Below are 20,410 nucleotides of genomic sequence, written 5' to 3'. Positions count from 1 at the left end.
CAACTCTGACCCAGTCAGCAGTCTCACCACCCATTTTGGGAAAATATATGATCCTAAAAACTGTAGGACAACATAAAGCTCATGAGGTAATTCCAATTTCTGTACAGTCTAGAACTTTTTACATTGTCATGGCTGACTCTATAGATGTAAAAACCATGGCAGGTGCATTATACAAGTTGGTAAACAAAACCCATAAGTTTTGTGTTCTGAAATGAAATGTTATTGTCCAAGATTAGTTTCCAGATGTGTGTGGAGGGGGACAGGGTGAGGTTGTTTAAAAGTATGTTGAAATCTTTGACAGAATTGATGAGATATTTTGGACCAATAATTATGATATCTGTTTTGCTGTAGTTGAGTTTGAGAAAGTTATTGTTCATCCAGATGTTTATGTCAGTGAGGCAGTTGGTGAGAGTGGTGTGTGTGGCAGGGGTGATGGACCAGGTTAAAATGTAGATCTAAATGTTGTCATCACAGCAATGATAGTTGAGGCCATGTTGACGTATTGTTTGTCCAAGTGGGAGTATGTACAGGGAGAAGAAGAGAGGGCCAAGTACCGAACCTTGGGGGACACCTTGGGACAGGGTATGATTTGCATTTATTGATGGATATGAATGGCTGTCTGTCGGTCAGGTATAATATAATCCAGAAGAGTGTAGTGGCGGTGATGTTGAGGGAAGTTTCCAGGCGGGATAGTAGGATGAAGTGATGTTTGGTGTCGAAAGCTGCGGTGAGATCCATAAGAATGAGAATGTTGAGTTGACCTGAGTCTGATGCAAGGAGGAGGTAATTTGTGACGTTGATGAGGGCTGTTGCAGTAGGAACAGAAACCAGATTGAAATGGATCAAGATTATTGATGTTGAGGTGAGTTATTATTTGTCCTGGCACTGCACGTTCCAAGAATTTCACAGAAAAGGGAGGTTGGAGATGGGCCGGGAGTTGCTAATGGTTTAAGGGTCGAGTCCAGGTTTTTTGACGATGGGTGTGACTGAGGCAGTTTTGAATGTGGAAGGAACAAAACCGGAGGTGAAGGAAGAGTTGATTAGATCAGTGATAAGTAGAGTGATGGACGAGAGGCAATATTTCACAAGTAATGTCGGGGTAGGATCAAGGACACAGATGGAGTTTTTGAATTTAATTTGAAGAATAACTATATCAGACTGAGTCATTGGTAGAACATGTGTTAGAGGATGAATGTTGAAGAGAGGTGGAACAGGTGGTACATCATTCAGGATTATAGTGGGGTCAAGGTGCTATAGATAGTTTTGATTTTGGATTGAAAGAATGACAGTAATGAGTTGCATTTTTCGGTGGTGAAGGACAACGTGGAGTTGTTGATGGGTTTGAAGAGATGGTTTATTGTACTGAACAGAGCTCACGGATTAGAGGAGTTACAATGAATGAGATTGGAATAGTAAGTGGACCGGGAAGTGTTGAGGGCAGTGTTGTATTGTTGGAATAAGTCTGTATATGCTTGCTGGTGTACAGTGAGGTGAGTTTTCCGGTAGAGTCTTTCAAGTTGACTTTTTTGGATTTTCACTTTCCGCAACTCAAGAGTGTACGATGGGAGACAGTTTTGGATTTTAGGGGGGCCAGGATGTCAAAGCAGGTGGACAGTGTTTGGTTTTAGTAAATGATGAGATCAGATGTGTTGTTAGACTCGGAAGGACGAGAGAGGCTGACAGAATAGAGTTGGGTAGAGAAGGCAGATGAGTAGATGGATTTAAAATTTCGAAAAGTTATTATCCTTTTAGCTTTGGAGATGGGGACAGGAATATGGATGCCCATGGTGATGGCCAGGTGATCAGAGATGAGTAGATTGTGACTGGAGAGTTGATAGAGGGCAAATGCAGAGGAGTAGATATGTGCGCAAACCACTTAATGAGCAGTTCCAATCTTTTGCTTACGGCCAGACGGATATGCTTTACTTTTGAAAAAAAAAAAGAAAGTTTTCTGACTGCGTTCTTCCCACAAAACAGCTTTTCTTTCAACGAGAAATATAATCAGTTTAAATCTTGCGAGAGCTGGTAACCCAAGATTTTTACACCTTTTACTTCTTCTTCTTCCGTATGAGACACCTCTAGAGCAATTCATAGTAAAACATTTTTGAATAATAATAACTTGCAAAATTCCGTGACCAAATGCCAGCTAGAAGTTAGATGTGTACATGGATTGAAGAATCCTAGAATAGACCACAAAGTACAATAGCTAAATGAACCATTGTGTTTTTGCAGCATAGCTACAGTGCATCATCCCCTGGTTCCCTCAGCCCAAGTGATAGCTTCAGCAAAGGTCGACACAAAGACAAAAGTGAGTCATTTCAAAAACTCTTTTACTTTTACCAAATAAACACTCATGTTTTTATTTTGTTTCAGTGATGGACGAGGTCAACAATGAGCTTCTGATGATGATTACCGCTAACAAAAGCCAGCCACCCACTAGGAAGTTTCGTGTGGAGCGAGCGGCCGCCAGCAATGTGCCTCTCTCCCACAACTCCAGTGCAGAGCAAGTCAAGACATGGCTCAGCGCGAAGGGATTCTCCGAGCGGTAAGTCATCCACAGCAATAGACCAAGTAGGGATACCACTAATTAGTTTGGAGTGACTTTTACCTTCTTGATGGTTCTGTAAACAAACAGCACAGCGGAATGTTTGGGGATCCTGACTGGAGCTCAGCTCTTTTCTCTCAACAAAGAAGAGCTGAAGGCGGTGTGCGGAGACGAAGGCGGTCGTGTCTACTGTCAAATAACTGTCCAGAAGACGCAAATAGAGGTCAGTCTTTGTAATCCGGGTCAGGCCTTCTTGGAAAAAATATAAATATATACAACCTATCCAATTAAGAGCTGTATCAACAAAAACAGTCTATACAAAGTAGTGTTTTGATAGACACTGAAATTCAACAGTACTGTGTTTATAGTTGTAGTTTACAGTACCCTCCCATGTCGCTCGATGAGGCAACCAGAAGTCTAAAGCAGTCCGGTGTTCTGCTGAGAAAACATTTCTCTCATTTTAAAAAGTAATGGAAAATTACATAACACAACGCTTTACCCCGGCACACAATGTTCTCTTCACATGTACGCTCTTACATTTTACTTCAATGAGATGTCTGTGTGTCTGTGAATGCACTTAGCGTGAGTGTGAGTAGAGTACTGGAAATTGAACAAGTGGCGATCAATAAAATGCTACATTTCACTGTTGGTAATGGTAATGGTTAAAAGGGAATCAATTACAATTAAAGCTGCAAGCAGCGATGGACGGGACCGACTTTGAGGGCTTATAAAATCTAAACCGGAGCAGTAATTAAAACTCTTTCATCAACTTTTAATCAGAAGGGTTAAATCTTTCTCCTGTGCTAATTTGAAGCCGACACAACAAACGCGCTCAGAGGAGATAATGTTTGAAAAAAGGTGACCGTTTTTACACAACTTTTGTTTTGAAGGGGGAATTGCAAACTTCCTGTTGATTTTTTCTGGGGGTTGTCAGTGTAGGAAATCTAGGTCTAAGTGAGACCTACGTAGAGGTTTTTGTTTCATGTCTGTACGACATTCCTACTGGGAGTTAGAGGTAGTTTTGTCTGTGTTTTCTTCCTAGGGGGCGCTAGAGCGCAATTCTGAGTTTCAGGGTTTGGTTTTTTGATTAGATCGCAATTTTCGCCAATCCTGATGTGTGTGTCCAATTTGGTGAATTTTGACGCATGTTAAGGGGGTCAAATTACAGCTCAAAGAGGCGGCGGTATAATAATAAAACGCTAGAAATTCAATAGGGTCCTCTGTCCCAAAGGGACTCAATCCCTAATTATTTTGGATTAATTCCAATTAGTTAATTGATTAGGATTCGTTAGAGAGGATTTGCTGAGGCTTTGAGGTGTGTGTCGAGTAATGGAGGGGGCGTTTCCACAAAGCACGTATCAAGGCTTGGTTCATGTAGGGGAAGAGCCAGAAATGATTGGAGGAGGAGGAGGAGCCTCGCTGCCAAGCCGTACCGCCTGACTGCTTCAGACACGATTAAGATTTTGCCGGGAGATTCGACAAAACACATTTACCGCCTAACCTCCTTTGTAAATGTGGGCTTTTGAGAGGTGCGGTCAGTTCCTAATCTGGACAGAGTGTCATGATTTGTTGGTGGTGAACCCCAAGATGCAGAGATGGCGGGCGTGTTGCAGGAAATCATGACTTTAATAGGATAACCGGAGACAGGATAACAGGAACCAGGAGACAGGAGACAGGATACCAGGATACCGGGATAACCGGAGACAGCAAACAATCCTCGAGCACTGACTGGAGGGCGAGGCAGGCGTAAATAGCAGCCAGCTGATTGACACCAGGTGTGGCCAGGCTGCCAATCAGCAGCAGGTGGGAGGAAACAGCGCTCAGGGAGACAAGCAGGAAATGGACACAAAATAAGAGCACTGACAGGAAATAAACACCAACCCAGGAAACACAACCCAACGTGAATGAGAATACAAATACTTTTTAAAACGCCAAAAATCAAAGAATAACAGCGCTTAATATTAATTTTGATGGCAAACGTAATCCTAGTCGTGCATCGCTCCGTCAGAAATTTAAAATAGCTGACTTAAATCCGGCTGTAAACACTCCACCGATAGTGTAATGGAATACACATCTGCCTTTTATGCCACATGACGTGGGATCGATTCTTGGTAACGTCAGACCCCGAATGTGCTCGCCTCTGTAAACAATAAGTTTGATAAGGTAACACACGCGGTATTTATTCTCTTTTAAACAGCCACCAGAAATCAGTAGCTGGATAATGGACAAGTTGTGTTAAGGAAAAAAAAAGTTTAAAATAAAAAATACAAATGAACTTAAATTCCGCTGTTCTGTACATCATTGTCCAAGTTTCATTATATTGTCATCTTCCTCTGTAAGCCCATGTCCCATGTTACCAAGGTGACTCCGCCGAACCCCTGAGGCCGACTCACCGAACCCCTTGGGTTTGATCGAACCCAGGTTAAGAACCACTGGTCTAGACCCCAAGATGCAGAGAGCGCTTGTAACTGAGCTACTGTGTGGAACAATTTCCCTTGTGGCTCAATGAAGTTTGTCTAAGTCTTACAGCGCAGGTACAGTAGTATATCTTGACAAAACAAGTAGATAGTGCAACAGGGAAGTGCACAAAAAGCATAGGGGAAAGCTTTGCACATTTTTGGGACAAAGCCAATATGATTCAGTGGATGCAGCTGGCATAAGAAGCGTCCTGATTAGTGATTGCCAGCAGGTGAGTCTTCTAATAACAAACTGAGGGCTGGTGCTCAAGCCATGAAATATAGTGGCTTGGAAATAAAGGCGGAGAGGAAGTAGAACTAAAAATAAAAGCACTAGTTAGGAAATAACACACGATACTGGACAATAGGGGTCAGTGTATAGTGCATTGTACTGTGTATATACTGTACTTAACACAGTCTTGTAAATATCATATCTAAATGTCCTTTAGTGAAGTCCCAGAATGTGTAAGTGTATACATCAATTTTGCCTATAATTAGGGACCGAGTCCCTTTGGGACAGAGGACCCTATTGTATTTCTAGCGTTTTATTATTATACCGCCACTTCTTTGAGCTGTAATTTGACCCCCTTAACATGCTTCAAAACTCACCAAATTGGACACGCACATCAGGACTGGCAAAAATTGCGATCCAATCAAAAACTCAAAATTTCGCTCTAGCGCCCCCTAGGAAGAAAACACAGACAAAACTGCCTGTAACTCGCAGTAGGAATGTCGTAGAGACATGAAACAAAAACCTCTATGTAGGTCTCACTTAGACCTAGATTTCATACACTGACAACCCCCAGAAAAAATCAACAGGAAGTTTGCAATTCCCCCTTCAAAACAAAAGTTGTGTAAAAACAGTCACCTTTTTTCAAACATTATCTCCTCTGATCGCGTTTGTCATGTCGGCTTCAAATTAGCACAGGAGAGAGATTGAACCCTTCTGATTAAAAGTTGATGAAAGAGTTTTAATTACTGCTGCGATTTGGATTTTATGAGCCCTCAAAGTAATATTATCATTATTATTGCTTTAGTTACAAGTGAGAGTGATGCTGTCCGGACTAAAATTCCTAGTGTAGACACACACTGCGATTACAGTTATCATCAATGAGTATTTAGCCTACTGGTAGAGGAACTCACTACTGTGTTTTGAGGAGCAAAATTGTAACAACTCTTCGAGATATGATCATTTGGCTCATGGTTTTCGTAAGTATTTTTGCAGCAACATTGCTTAACTCTTTACAGAAGTCCAACGGCGAAACAGAGCTTCAGGAGATCATGAAACGCAGACAGGAGCGAATCAGCTCAAGCGGCACAGAGTGAAGCTTCTCAACAACACCCGTATAATTTCACAATCAATCTGCTGTTAATTCTGACCTACATAGCGGACTACATCCACAGGTTGTACACATTTTTAATGTATATTTATTACATATCGCCCACTGTGTATGTATTCAAACTGATTTGTTTACCTAATGTTTTGACTTGCGTGAATAAGTAAGTGTTGTACGTATAGTTGTGTGTGTGTGTGTGTGTGTGCGTACGTGACTGATGCTGTTTTTGTCAATATTGCAGCTGTTAAGTGAATGATATTGTTGCCTAATTTGTGCCAGGATGTTTAACATTTTTCTGCTATGTAGCCAATCATTTGATATTAGTGTTTACAGTGGGAATACATGACGCTAACAGAAATATCATCATCCGATTGGGGATCCAGTGTTTATATTCACACAAGTATATACTCACAGAGAAAATGTACAATCATTCTGAATGGAGTCTGTAAATTAGAGTCATATGCTGGTGTTATTGGTATCGTGCTGTATTATTCAAGGAACAGAACTATCAAAGTACATTTTCACCAAGTCAAATAGTTTTGGTACAATAAATGTATGATGCTGTAATCAAATGGACTGTACATATGATGCAAAAAAACCTGATTAAAAGTTGGTAAATGTTTGATACCGATTTGTAGTCTTCTTGGGTTAAATAATACAGAAGGCTGTTTTTGTTGTATATCAGACTAACAATCACAGCACACATTTAGTGGTAATTGTTCAAAGTGAATTTTAAAACAATTTTGAACCTGCCTTGTTTAATTGTTATCGATTTACGAATATGAATAAATGACTGTGGAGGGGGGCGTGGTCGGCGCGCCTCCTGCGGGAAGGGAGATAGATAGATAGATAGGTCTTTATTGTCATTGCACAAGTACAACGAAACTTTGTTTTCAGCACAAACCCGTTCAAGATTAGACAAACAAACAGTGTACAGGGTTACAGAACAGGAACGTTGATGGGTCGCCACAAGGCGCCCTGTAAAAGATGGGGAAAAAGGTAAAACGCTGGGGAAGGATGAGTAAAAAAATACAATCTAGACTGGGCTCCTAAGGGGGCCCAGTCTGGAGTGGGAAAAAACCTCCATAGCAAAGCACATATACATATTACACCGTACATCTCGAGATATCTAGCAACAGAAGGAAGGGAGTGCGGGGTAATGGTGGTAGGCCGCAGCTCTCGGTGCTGACCATCCTTCCATCACCCCTATATTTTTGTGGATGCATGTTGTTTGTGTGTAAGCCTGCAGTGTGTCTCCGTTCCGCGGCTTTGATCTTGTGCAACCGATAAGTCCAAAGTCAACAACAACAGGTGTGTGTCCATGAGAGACAAGAAGGGAGTTTGTTGTGTCTTCGCTGCACTGTCCTTCGGGAGAGTCTCCAAGCCAGGGAAACAATCCAAGTTAGAATGTTTTGTATGCAAGTGAAAATAGAAAATTGCTTTTCACTCTAAATTGTCTATAACTGGTCCTCAAAAATCCTGCGAGGCAGACAGTCTGATGTTATCTAAATCACAAGAGTGTCCACAGTTCTTCCCGCATCCTCCGATCGTTCGTGGCAGCTTTGGGGTACTTTGAAGACTGCCAGCAACTTCCAATTTGTGGACAAACCAGAGCAACGCTTACTCCAATCAGCAGATGTCCTGTTGTCATAATTCCGAATTGATAGATATCTTCACGTCCTCGACAGAAAAGGGGCAACAACCGCTCCGTCACAACAAACAGGTTCCCCCAAACCCAAGATCTTGTCAATTTCGTTGAGGCCAGTTAAATAGTTCCAATGTTTAGATTTGGAGAGCAGTGCAAAATGAGGCGACAAGACAAAGAAGCAAGCATGAGAGATAAGGGAGAGGGAAGGGGAGCGTCCACCCTCGATGAGTGCCAGAGAGAAGAAAAAAAAAGTGTGTATGGCCCGGCTTCGAAGCCCAGCTGGCAGGTGAGTAGATGTCCCAGCTGGGGCTGGCAGCTGAGTAGATTGCCCAGCTGGGGCTGGTTATCTAATCACCTGTCGCCCCTATCAGCAGCGTCCGAGGCCATGAGGAGAAGGCGCCTATGAGAGCAGAAAAAACCCACACGAGCGAGAAGGAGGAAGGACGGAGGCGGCTGGCGACATAGCCCTGACCACTATAAAATATACGAATAAAGACTTGCTCAAACCTGTCGGTCCCAGGAGAACCCACCACGCACGAGACCTTCACAATGACATTATGTTGTTTTTGTCCCCAACTGGAGTCAGTTTAAATTGCCCCCCAAAAAATACCGTACTTTTCGGACTATAAGTCGCAGTTTTTTTCATAGTTTGGCCGGGGGTGCGACTTATACTCAGGAGCGACTTACGTGTAAAATTATTAACACATTAGCGTAAAATATCAAATAATATTATTTAGCTCATTCACGTAAGAGACTAGACGTATAAGATTTCATGGGATTTAGCGATTAGGAGTGACAGATTGTTTGGTAAACGTATAGCATGTTCTATATGTTGTAGTTATTTGAATGACTCTTACCATAATATGTTACGTTAACATACCAGGCACGTTCTCAGTTGGTTATTTATGCCTCATATAACGTACACTTATTCAGCCTGTTATTCACTATTCTTTATTTATTTTAAATTGCCTTTCAAATGTCTATTCTTGGTGTTGGCTTTTATCAAATACATTTCCCCAAAAAATGCGACTTATACTCCGCAGCGACTTATACTCCGAAAAATACGGTACATCCAGTTATTGTTAATTGGAGTAGGAACCGAGGAGGACATTCTAAGCATTGCAACTTGTCAAAGTTAGCCATCATAAATATAATCTTTTCTCAAAGACACACCTGCAGTAAGTACCAGAGGTGGGACCAAGTCATTGCTTTGCAAGTCACAAGTAAGTCTCAAGTCTTTGCCCTCAAGTCTCGAGTCAAGTCCAGAGTCAAGACAGGCAAGTCCCGAGTCAAGTCCAAAGTCAAGACTGGAAAGTCTCAAGTCGAGTCCCAAGTCCTGCATTTTGAGTTTCGAGTCTTTTCAAGTCCTTTTAACCACAGACTAATATTTTTACACAGATTGTGTATGCTTTTAAAATGCTGTATTTATTTATTAAAACAAGTGCATTTGAAATTGCAAGAAAAAAAATAGTGCTGACATTGCAATTCATAATAGCACTATTAACAGTAATTTTAATAGTTTAAGCAATTTTAAACATTTAACTCATTCCTTTACAGAATAAACACATTTGCAAAAACAAACATTAACATACTATTGGTTGTATTTTATAAAAATAATATTACCACAGAGTTGAGAAGGAGCAAAGATCTTCAATATTTGTATGTGAAAATCACAAATAAATCTTCTGGGGGAGGATGACGCCCCTACAGGGGTTTGGTTTACAAACTTTCAGCCCCACCTAAAACAAAATTCACCAGCCGCCACTGATTATGATGCATTCTCATTTTAGGCAAAATATAAGACAATACTTTCTTAACAGTATAATTGTAACCAGGAATAAGTCTTCAAGTAACAATATTCAAATACTAACATTGTTGGGTAAAACAGCATTTGGTTTTATTCTGAATGTAGTGAAACAAATTGGTGGTTTTAGCTGATATAAAGACTTTCAGGTGTTTATATATGCTTAAGTATTTGGCAGACGCTTTTATCCAAAGCGACATACATAAAAAATACATACATAACAATCACTGTAAACATGATCATTTAAGGGAAGAATGTAATACAAAATATCAATACAAAGTGTCAAGACAGAATAAACTCTCTGCTGCTGCAGCAACAGAGATACAGTCTATAGGTCCCTAAGATATATAGATATCTAATGTATTCATACATTGTTTATGTAGGATATACGCATGTATATATAACCTAATCATATTGTTTCTTCAATTTAAAAATAGTTTACCGTTTTTTCCCCCTTCTCTGGGATTATATTCCCAGTTTTGATCTCGGACGTCTGGTCACTTATAGCATATAAGAATATTATATTACTGTTAAGCAAACTATGAATAATAAAACTTGCCAAAACATGTGTCCGTTATCATAGCTACACGTATGACAAAAAACTGTGTGAAAATCAGTGGTATTCAGTGAGGTAACATGAATTAAATGCGCTGACAGTTCATTGCTCCTGACAAATGAATTGCACTGAGTGGAGCGGATCACCACTCCAAGATGGCGGCCCCGCGTCTCGTCTGCGCCAGTAGGCAGTAGCGCTCGATGCTGCGTCTACTTATAAGATGTCTATGGTTATAACGTTAGCAGTGAGTTTACAGCCTCACTGATTTAACTACACAGCAAATAAAAGTCATGTTACTTAGCCAATAAACGTTATCTTACATTCAAAACTTACCCTTCTTTGGGCAACTTCAAATGTCGAACGAAGTTGGAAGTTGTTGCGTCTCCGTCTGTAATATTCGAACTGCGTGATTTGCATACGCAATTCGTTTTTTGTTGACCAAGTCGTAGTTTTTATACCCGAACGAAACCAACTTTGGCATAATTGTTTCTCACTGCCGCATTGTTTGACAACTCTTGTTCGGTGGTTGTCCTGCAATTTGATTGGATGAATGCTGTGTGATGAAAAGAACGTATAACTAATTTGATTGGCTGTTGTACTGACAGCACACCAGCTGACAGGCAGCACACACGCTGATAGACAGTCAGACACGTACAAAATGAAAGATACGGAGCGCTCCCAAATAACTTTTTAAGCTTTGGGTTTTGGGGAAAGTAGCAAGTCATGTCAAGCCAAAAGGCTCAAGTCCAAGTGAAGTCACAAGTCATTGATGTTAAAGTCTAAGTCGAGTTGCAAGTCTCTTTACATTTTGTCAAGTCGAGTCTAAAGTCATCAAATTCATGACTCGAGTCTGACTCGAGTCCAAGTCATGTGACTCGAGTCCACACCTCTGGTAAGTACACAGAGGAATTACTGAGGCGTGTTGATCATTTTACTAGATTAGATGAGAGAGAGGGCGCCCTTGTCATTTTAACAATGATTTATTGTTTGTAAAGCTGCACTAAACAACATCATTGTGTTTTGCTCACTAAGTGTCCAATCAGAATTTCTTATAGTACTTATAGATTTTATGTATGTACTTATTATAGGTCTCATTTGTGCTTTAAACTAAATTGTGTTGTGTGTTATTTTAAATGACAACAAACGCATTATAGTCCTCTGTCCATCCATTTTTCCACCGATTGGCCATTTCAGTGTCACGGGGGGCTGGAGCCTATCCCAGCTGCACCCGGGCGTGATGCGGGGTACACCCCGGACACGTTGCCACGTCATCTTTGGGACTGTGCGACAAGGGGTGGCACTTTAGGGGCGGTATAGCTCGGTTGGTAGAGTGGCCGTGCCAACAACTTGAGGGTTTCAGGTTCGATCCCCGCTTCCGCCGTCCTAGTCACTGCCGTTGTGTCCTTGGGCAAGACACTTTACCCACCTGCTCCCAGTGCCACCCACACTGGTTTAAATGTAACTTAGATATTGGGTTCCACTATGTAAAGCGCTTAGAGTCACTAGAGAAAAAGCGCTATGTAAATATAATTCACTTCACTTCACTTCACTTTCATGATTTCTTCAGTGCTTTTTTGTGAACTTGTGGATCTGCCTCCCGGGAGCCTTTTGGCCGTGGAGACCGGCTGCTGGGTCTCTGGCACACCAGAGTCCGTTTTGAGAGACTGGAAGAGATGCGGATGAAGGGACATGGCTGCGGAGCTGGCACAGTGTCTTGGCTGAATGAGCGTGTATCGGACATATCCTCGCTCATCCATGCGGACTGGACACTAGCCGAGAGTTGGTGGGTGGCCGAGGGTGGAGTCAGCTCTCCTGGTTGCTTTGTTGGGTCTGCTCCTGTCTCTGGCTATGCTCCCCCCCACCCCAGCAGACGATGGCGTGGAACACCGCAGAGGCCACCACAGTGTATATGTTTTTGTTTGTTTTATTTTGTGGCTGTGTGTAGAAGTGGCTGGTTGCTCTGCTCTTTTAATGTCTTTAATGTTCCTTTGTGTTCTTCGATGTTTCCCTCTGTGACAGACTCAAGCCGTTGTGCGGGTTCCAAGGACCACCAAGGACAGACATCGCTGCGAGCAGTTTTTGACTTCTTTATTTTTCAATAAAGCTGAGTCTCTCGTCGGGTCGCTTTTCAGCTTTTCCGCGTGCCTGCTCACTCTTTCGCTTGCTTTTCAGCTTCACACGTCGTCGTCTTCCTTGGGCTCTCTGCCTCTCGCGCTCAGCATCCGCTTCTCGCTCTCCAACTCTCTTCTCTTCGACTCGCTCTCCAACTCTCTCCGCCACGTTCTTCACCACTTTTACGGCTGTTGTCCTTTTACACAGTTCAAAGAGATTAATTGATTGTGCCCATCTGGGCGACCCACACACCTGATAACGTTTGCGGCGTAGATCCCGGTGTGCCCTGCCTCGCTGTCGGACTGCGGGTCACGCCTCCTCGCCGCCATCTCGGAGTCGGCCCCGGCGGGGCACGCCTCGCTGTCGGTCTGCCGGCTCCGCCTCCCCACACCCTCTTACACACGTTTGTGTGCTATGGCTATGAGTTTTTTCCTCCTTTGCCTAAGTTTGGACCCCCTCTCCACGGGCCCAGGCTTAGACTGAATTTTCTTTTCTCCCCCTCCCCCCTCCCCAGCATTTACCTGTTTCTCACCTTTTTTGTAAGGTGCGCCAGAAGTTGGCAGACCCGTCAGCGATCCTGTTCTGTCTCCCTGTAATGTTTGTCTGCTCTTGAACTTGCTCTTGTGCGGAAAATCTTAATTTCCCCTCGGGGATTAGTAAAGTATTTCTGATTCTGATTCTGATTGCAGGGTCAACACAGACAGACAACATTCACACTCACATTCACACACTAGGGACCATTTTAGTTTTGAGTCCGTAAATCGAACCCAGGACCTTCTTGCTGTGAGGCACGAGCGCTAACCGCTGCCCCACAGTGATGCCCAAAATAATCCTTCATTTATTTTATCTCAAAATTCCTAATTGCTAGGCTGACCATACGTCCTCTTTTCCCCGGACATGTCCTCTTTTGCGGGACTGTCCGGGGTGTCCGGGCGGGGTTTCTTAAATGCCTCAAATGTCTGGCATTTTGAGTTAGTGTCGCTAGTATTTTCAATGTACGTCCAGGGTTAAGAAGGGGTTAAAACAAAACAAACTGTGAAGGCGTGCGCACGCAGAAACATTCGTGAGGGAGGGGCAGAGACAGAGAGCGAGAGAGCTAGTGAGTGGAGAGACAAACATGAAAACAAGAAATGCCGAAACGTAAATGCAACTTCACGGATGATTTGCGGAAAAAGTATTCGTGTTTTGGTCCTGGCCGTGACACATGGAAAGCAGAATGCACTGTGTGCAAGGCAGGAACGTATATTTCTGTGGCAAATAAAGGGGCCAAAGATCTACAAGCCCATAGCGACACTACAAAGCACAAAACAGCTGTGCAGGGCGAGAGCTCGTCTGCTGTTTTTCGTTTAAATTTAATTAACTTGTTTTGAGGCATTATTTATGTTTGGATTATATACAAGAGGTTATTTTGAATATTTCTACCTCTGCACTTTTTTCCAAAACTGTGAATGTTACAGAATATAAGTGTGACTTATTTTGTTATGCTGTCAAGCAGTGTTGGCGTTAACACACTTTTTGTGTCTTTTTAACGCATTGAAATCAGCAAGGACTCAGATTTAGATTTTTTTTTTTTACCATTTGTGGCCCACAGCTAATGTTTTAAAGGCCCACATCACATTTTAAAAATACTATTAAAATAAACAAACACATAACAAAAGTGAAATAAAAAAGCTTAAAGGTGAAATGTAATTTAGAAAAAGTTGCAATGAAGCGTTTTTTTTTCCTTTCAAACTGTCATTGCTCAAATCATAATATTGAATCAAAATCAATGTTATTATGAATTATTGACCTATCAAAGGTTCCCATTACTTCACATCAAATATTCCACTTTGAAAACTATTTTTGGTGGAAGATTTTGCATATTTTGTGTGTTTGCCATAAAAAAACATAGTTTTGTTTGACAAAAAAAGGCGGAAAACAAACAAACAAAAAAAAACAGAAAAAAACTAAAACATTTTGAAATGAGGAATAGATGTGAAGTTGATGTAGACGCCAGGGATTTAAGCGTTAAATATAAAATGTATGTATGCCCTGACACACCATTATCATCATTTCATGACCCAAGCAAAACACTTTTTACACTTTTATACTGAACTAAATACACCTACAACTTATTAAATAAAAACATAGAAAAAACTACCAGCAGCGGTCAAGTTTAGATCCATGAAGGAAAGAAGAAAGTGAATGAATGTTTATAACTGAATACATTTACATATGTATACACATTTGTTTTCTTTTTTTTATTATTTTTTTAAATGAATGAAGTAACGTTTATGACAACCTTTTTCCAAAACACAATACAGAATGTGAGATATAACAGGATAATGCATACCTTTGTCATTTGTTTTCAAAACGCGTACAAAAAAGTGGGACCCCAAAAATTGACTGTGGGACCCCATTTTTATGACTTGATGGGGTCCCTGGGACCCCATTTTGAAAATTCCTAGCGCCAACGCTGCTGTCAACAGAGGAGAAAAAATGCTGTATTTAAATAAATATATTATTTATAAAGCAAGTTTCGAGTATCATTGGCCAATTTTCACCAAGTCCCGGCCTTGGCGTGCTGCCCGCCTTGGCACGTATATATGTGTCCTCTTTTTGGGATGTCACAATATGATCAGCCTAATAATTGCTGAATTGTCATTTTTAAAACCTGCGTTTTCCCTAACTTAGACTCAGTTTTTGGTTGCCAATTGTCACCAATGCAAAATGCTTCTAGGCTTTTACCATGTTTTTATTAATTAATCAATTAATTGTCATTCAAATACAATTAGAAATGAACAATAACAACATGTGGCAACTTCCCATCCATGGACAATAACATCAAATGATGAATGATTGTCATATTAGTGTCAAGACTAGGTTCTCGGGTTGTGTTTCTCCAGAAGGCAACGGAAAGTTGGCGCGAGCCAGACGTGAGTTTGAATACATGATTTATTTTTAACACTAAGAAACTAAAAAAAAGAAGCAAACAAATGGTGCGCACAAAGGCGGAATTACAAACTTGACTAAGAAACAAAAGACATGCACGTGGGCACAAAAACTATGAACAAAGAAACAAAACACTAACTGTGGTCTTAATAAAAAAAAACTTACTTGGCATGAGAAAAACATGAAAAAGAGCAGCATGGATCATCAGAGTGTGAATGTGTGTGGACGCCAGGACGAACAACAGAAACAGACAGATTTAAATAGTGACGTGATCAGTGAAAACAGGTGCGTGACTCGAAACGTGAAACAGGTGTGTGACAAGACAGGTGAAAACTAATGGGTGACCATGGAAACCAAACCAAACAAGGAAGTGCAACCAGGAACTAAAAAGAGTCCAAAAAACAAACACATGGCCAAAACAAAAACATGAACAGACATGACGCATGACCAAAACAAAAACATGAACAGACATGACAGAACCCCCCCCTTACGGACAGATCCCAGATGTCCAAAAAACAGGATCAAGAGTCATGGGAGGGCGGGAGGGGGACATGGCGGTGGGTCGCCAGGCCAAGTGGCCCCGAATCCACCGAGGCATAGTCATGTGGCGGCGGCGAGTGGAACGCCGCCGCCACAGGCGAGGTGGGCGACCCGGGAAGGGCCACATGCGTGGCCGACGAAGAGGTGGGTGCACTTGGCGTGGCGGACGACCAGGTAGTGGCCACAACCGTGGCAGACGAGGAGGCAGGCGCGTCGTCGTCATTGCAGGCGTGGAAGCCGCAGATGACACAGGTGCGGGTGCAGCAGACGAAGCAGGCGGCGAAGCTTGGCGTGGCACTTCAGGCGGCGAAGCTTGGTCTTGGCCGCTTGGAGGGTCTTGGCTGCTTGGAGGGTCTTGGTCTTGGCGAGGGTCTTGGCGAGGGTCTGGGTCTTGGTCTTGGCGAGGGTCTTGGTGGGGGTCTTGGTCTTGGCTTGGACTTGGGGGGTCTTGGTCTTGGCTTGGACTTGGGGGGTCTTGGTCTTGGCTTGGACTTGGGGGGTCTTGGTCTTGGCTTGGACTTGGGGGGTCTTGGTCTTGGATTGGACTTGGGGGATCTTGGTCTTGGCTTGGACTTGGGGGATCTTGGTCTTGGCTTGAGGGGTCGCGTCGTGGAGCTGCGACTGGCGGCACTTGGCATCGTGAAGCTGCGACTGGCGGCACTTGGCGTCGTGAAGCTGCGACTGGCGGCACTTGGCGTCGTGAAGCTGCGACTGGCGGCACTTGGCGTCGTGAAGCTGCGACTGGCGGCACTTGGCGTCGTGAAGCTGCGACTGGCGGCACTTGGCGTCGTGAAGCTGCGACTGGCGGCACTTGGCGTCGTGAAGCTGCGACTGGCGGCACTTGGCGTCGTGAAGCTGCGACTGGCGGCACTTGGCGTCGTGAAGCTGCAACTGGCGGCACTTGGCGTCGTGAAGCTGCAACTGGCGGCACTTGGCGTCGTGAAGCTGCAACTGGCGGCACTTGGCGTCGTGAAGCTGCAACTGGCGGCACTTGGCGTCGTGAAGCTGCAACTGGCGGCACTTGGCGTCGTGAAGCTGCGACTGGCGGCACTTGGCGTCGTGAAGCTGCGACTGCCGGCACTTGGCGTCGTGGAGCAGGTAACGGAGCTTGGCGTGGTGCTGCGACAGGTGCCTGGCGTGGAGCAGGTACTGGTGGCGCTTGGCGTGGTGGAGCTTGGCGTGGAGCTGGGCGTGGAGCAGGTGGAGGTGGCCTAGCTGGAGGCTGTGGCTTGGCAGGTCGAAAGACTGGTGGTGGCAGCCGTGCTGGTGGCTGTGACTTGGCGTGACGAAATTCAGGTGGTGGTGGCCGAGCTGGAGGCTGTGGCTTGGCAGACCGAAGAACAACCCCACCTGAACAGTCCCCAGCCCTAGCCCCCCCCTCAAGGAGCGGATCCCAGACGCGGTCCCTGCGGTCTGGAACCGTCTTTTGGGGTGGGTGGAGGGAGGTCAGGAGGGGGGCAGAATCTTCCCCTCCAAACTGTCCAAAAAGTCTTTCTTTTTGTACCTGGGATCTTGTGGGTGAAAAAAAAATGTGTGACTTGGGCGTGGCTTGAGTCCTGGGGGGCGGGGAATGGAATTTGGGTGGCTTGAATTGACAGGATTTAGAATTTGGAAAAAAAATCTCCAGGTCTCTGGCGTGCTCCTTGAGCTGCCAGGCTGGCTGTCTTCTATCTATGCCCGGAGGGGGAGGAGCCCGCGGGAGTGGTGCATCCTGTCCACTCGCGGAAGTCTTTCCTCTTCCTTGGCGACGTTTCCGGGACGGGGGTGACGCGCCGATCGGCACCAGCTTGCCTCCGGGCCCCAGCTTGCCTCCGGGCCCCCACATCATCCTCCTGCACTCCCTGGGGAAAAAGCGCAGTGTTTCCGCCTCCATAGCGCGCAGGACTTCCCACGATCCCTCGTCCAACTTTCTTGCGGAGAAACTCTTCTGCTGGCGTCCTACTGTCAAGACTAGGTTCTCGGGTTGTGTTTCTCCAGAAGGCAACGGAAAGTTGGCGCGAGCCAGACGTGAGTTTGAATACATGATTTATTTTTAACACTAAGAAACTAAAAAAAAGAAGCAAACAAATGGTGCGCACAAAGGCGGAATTACAAACTTGACTAAGAAACAAAAGACATGCACGTGGGCACAAAAACTATGAACAAAGAAACAAAACACTAATTAATAAAAAAAAACTTACTTGGCATGAGAAAAACATGAAAAAGAGCAGCATGGATCATCAGAGTGTGAATGTGTGTGGACGCCAGGACGAACAACAGAAACAGACAGATTTAAATAGTGACGTGATCAGTGAAAACAGGTGCGTGACTCGAAACGTGAAAAAGGTGTGTGACAAGACAGGTGAAAACTAATGGGTGACCATGGAAACCAAACCAAACAAGGAAGTGCAACCAGGAACTAAAAAGAGTCCAAAAAACAAACACATGGCCAAAACAAAAACATGAACAGACATGACGCATGACCAAAACAAAAACATGAACAGACATGACAATTAGTTGTGTTGGGCTACTTTTAATTGTTTTCGTTTCCTTGGTTAATTGCAAACTATTGCAAGTTTATACAGAGTAAATAAATATACTTTACAATGAGGTGGTTGAGGAAGTTTTGAGTGTATCTTACAGTACATGTTGATGTTATAAAATCACATGATATCGTTTTTTTCATGTACATCCCGGTCAGAAAACTACGGAGCCCCTAAAGGGACATGGGGGGGAAGTATAATTTTTTTTTATTTGTTTTTTTTTTTTTAGACATGTATCTCGTGCGCAAGAGAAACTTTTTATAAAGTTATAAAAAAAAATTCAAAATATTTATAATTTATTTCTTTATTTATTTATTTTTAGACATGTATGTTTTCTACGGCGCCCCTAAAGGGACATGGGGGAAATGTTTTTTAAGTTATTTATTTATTTATTTTTTATACAGTTTTTATAAAGTTATAAAAAATAAAATTTATAATTTTATTATATTTTATATTTTTAGACATGTATTTCGTGCGCACGAGAAACTATCTCGTGCACACGAGAACATTTCTCATGCGCAGGAGATACATCTCTAAAAAACAAACAAAAAAAACATTATAAATTATTTTTATTTGTATTTTTTTAGACCTTTTAGGTCTAAAAAAAAAAAAAAAAAATTATAAAATGTATTTTTTATAACTTTATAAAAACTTTCTCGTGCGCACGAGATACATGTATAAAAAATAAATAAAAACATAAAAAAATTATTTAAAAAAAAATTCCCCCATGTCCCTTTAGGGGCGCCGTAGAAAACACATTTAGAAGCAGCAGAGTAAAAAAAATTACAAAAATATATACAAAAAAAATGTTTTTGGGGTATACAGAAAAAAGCTGCTCACTACACCAACATAGAAGCATTGTGACTGACAAACATTAATCACCAAAGTTAGTGAAACACTCAATTTGATTCACCTTTGCATTGTTAGCGATGAGAAAATAATTGAAGTTAAGTGAAAACATGCATTAACCCTTGTGTGGTGTTCGGGTCGGTGGGACCCGTTTTCATTTTTTATTAAAAGAAAAATGATACAATTAATTAATTTTTCAAACTGAGATTCACTGACTTTGGCTCATTTTCTGTGGAAAACATATATCAGAAAACATATTTAATGACCACACACCATACACCCCCCCTACACATTTATATTACATATAAGATGTCCGGGTCCACTGGCTAATAGAAGAGTGGAAATTGATGTTCTGTGTAACACACACACACACACACACACACACACACACACACACCTACATTTCTTGCCTACTTTTTTTTTTTTATAATGTCCTGCCCAGCTTCTCGGGCAAATCATATAGCAGATGTAGATGCCCATATCGGCTGTTCAGATTTACTTTACAAAAGAGAAGTGTAGGATACTTCTCTTGATGGCTTACTTGTATTTTGACTTTATTAAATGTATTTATATTATCATTTGGTGCAGCCGGGCCGGAGCAGGAGGGGACAGAAAGAGAGAAAAAGGAAGACAGAGGGGGGAATTGTGGGGACAAGAGGGGGATTAGACAGAGAGACAAAAACAACAACAGCAAACACAACAACAACAACAGAGCAACATCAGCAAATACGACATGTACAAATATGATGGTAAAAGTAATAGCAAATAAGCAGTAAGCGAAAATTTAAAAAAAAAAATACAGAAATGACAGTGAGCATTATTACACTAAAAATGGAGCAATATGAATACCAATAGAAATAGTGCTATTGATAATAAACAATACCAGTACTTTACCTTTATTATCAACAATACAATTGTTCAAATGCAAAAATACATATACGTAATGATAACTTGAGATACGAAAGAATGCAGAAAAATGGAGGGGAAGAAAGAGAAGCAACCTACATTAACCTTGTAGATTGTTATAGTAACAATAGGTTAAGCTTTGTCAGTGTGCCATGTGTTGTACCCAGTTTACCCTAGGGCAACAACGTTAATATATGTTTGATG

The 20,410-nt window shown here is 42.5% G+C and overlaps 1 protein-coding gene across 3 annotated transcripts in view; it reads left to right on the top strand.

Moving 5' to 3' along the window:
- Positions 1–6,961, top strand: part of eps8l2 (EPS8 signaling adaptor L2) — a 111,473-nt gene extending 104,512 nt beyond the window's left edge. For all 3 annotated transcript variants that reach the window (XM_062061016.1, XM_062061015.1, XM_062061017.1), the window contains 4 exons: positions 2,233–2,308; positions 2,374–2,545; positions 2,636–2,768; positions 6,250–6,961. In XM_062061016.1, the coding sequence (XP_061917000.1) occupies positions 2,233–2,308; positions 2,374–2,545; positions 2,636–2,768; positions 6,250–6,327 (459 nt within the window). In that variant the 3' untranslated portion in view covers positions 6,328–6,961. The remainder of the gene's footprint in view (positions 1–2,232; positions 2,309–2,373; positions 2,546–2,635; positions 2,769–6,249) is intronic.
- The last annotated feature ends 13,449 nt before the right edge of the window (positions 6,962–20,410 follow it).

Source organism: Entelurus aequoreus, linkage group LG10 (assembly GCF_033978785.1).
Source record: "Entelurus aequoreus isolate RoL-2023_Sb linkage group LG10, RoL_Eaeq_v1.1, whole genome shotgun sequence".
NCBI classification, from domain to species: Eukaryota; Metazoa; Chordata; class Actinopteri; order Syngnathiformes; family Syngnathidae; genus Entelurus; species Entelurus aequoreus.
The sequence above is the reverse complement of the archived record's forward strand: the minus strand, read 5'-3'. Positions and strand labels throughout refer to the sequence as shown.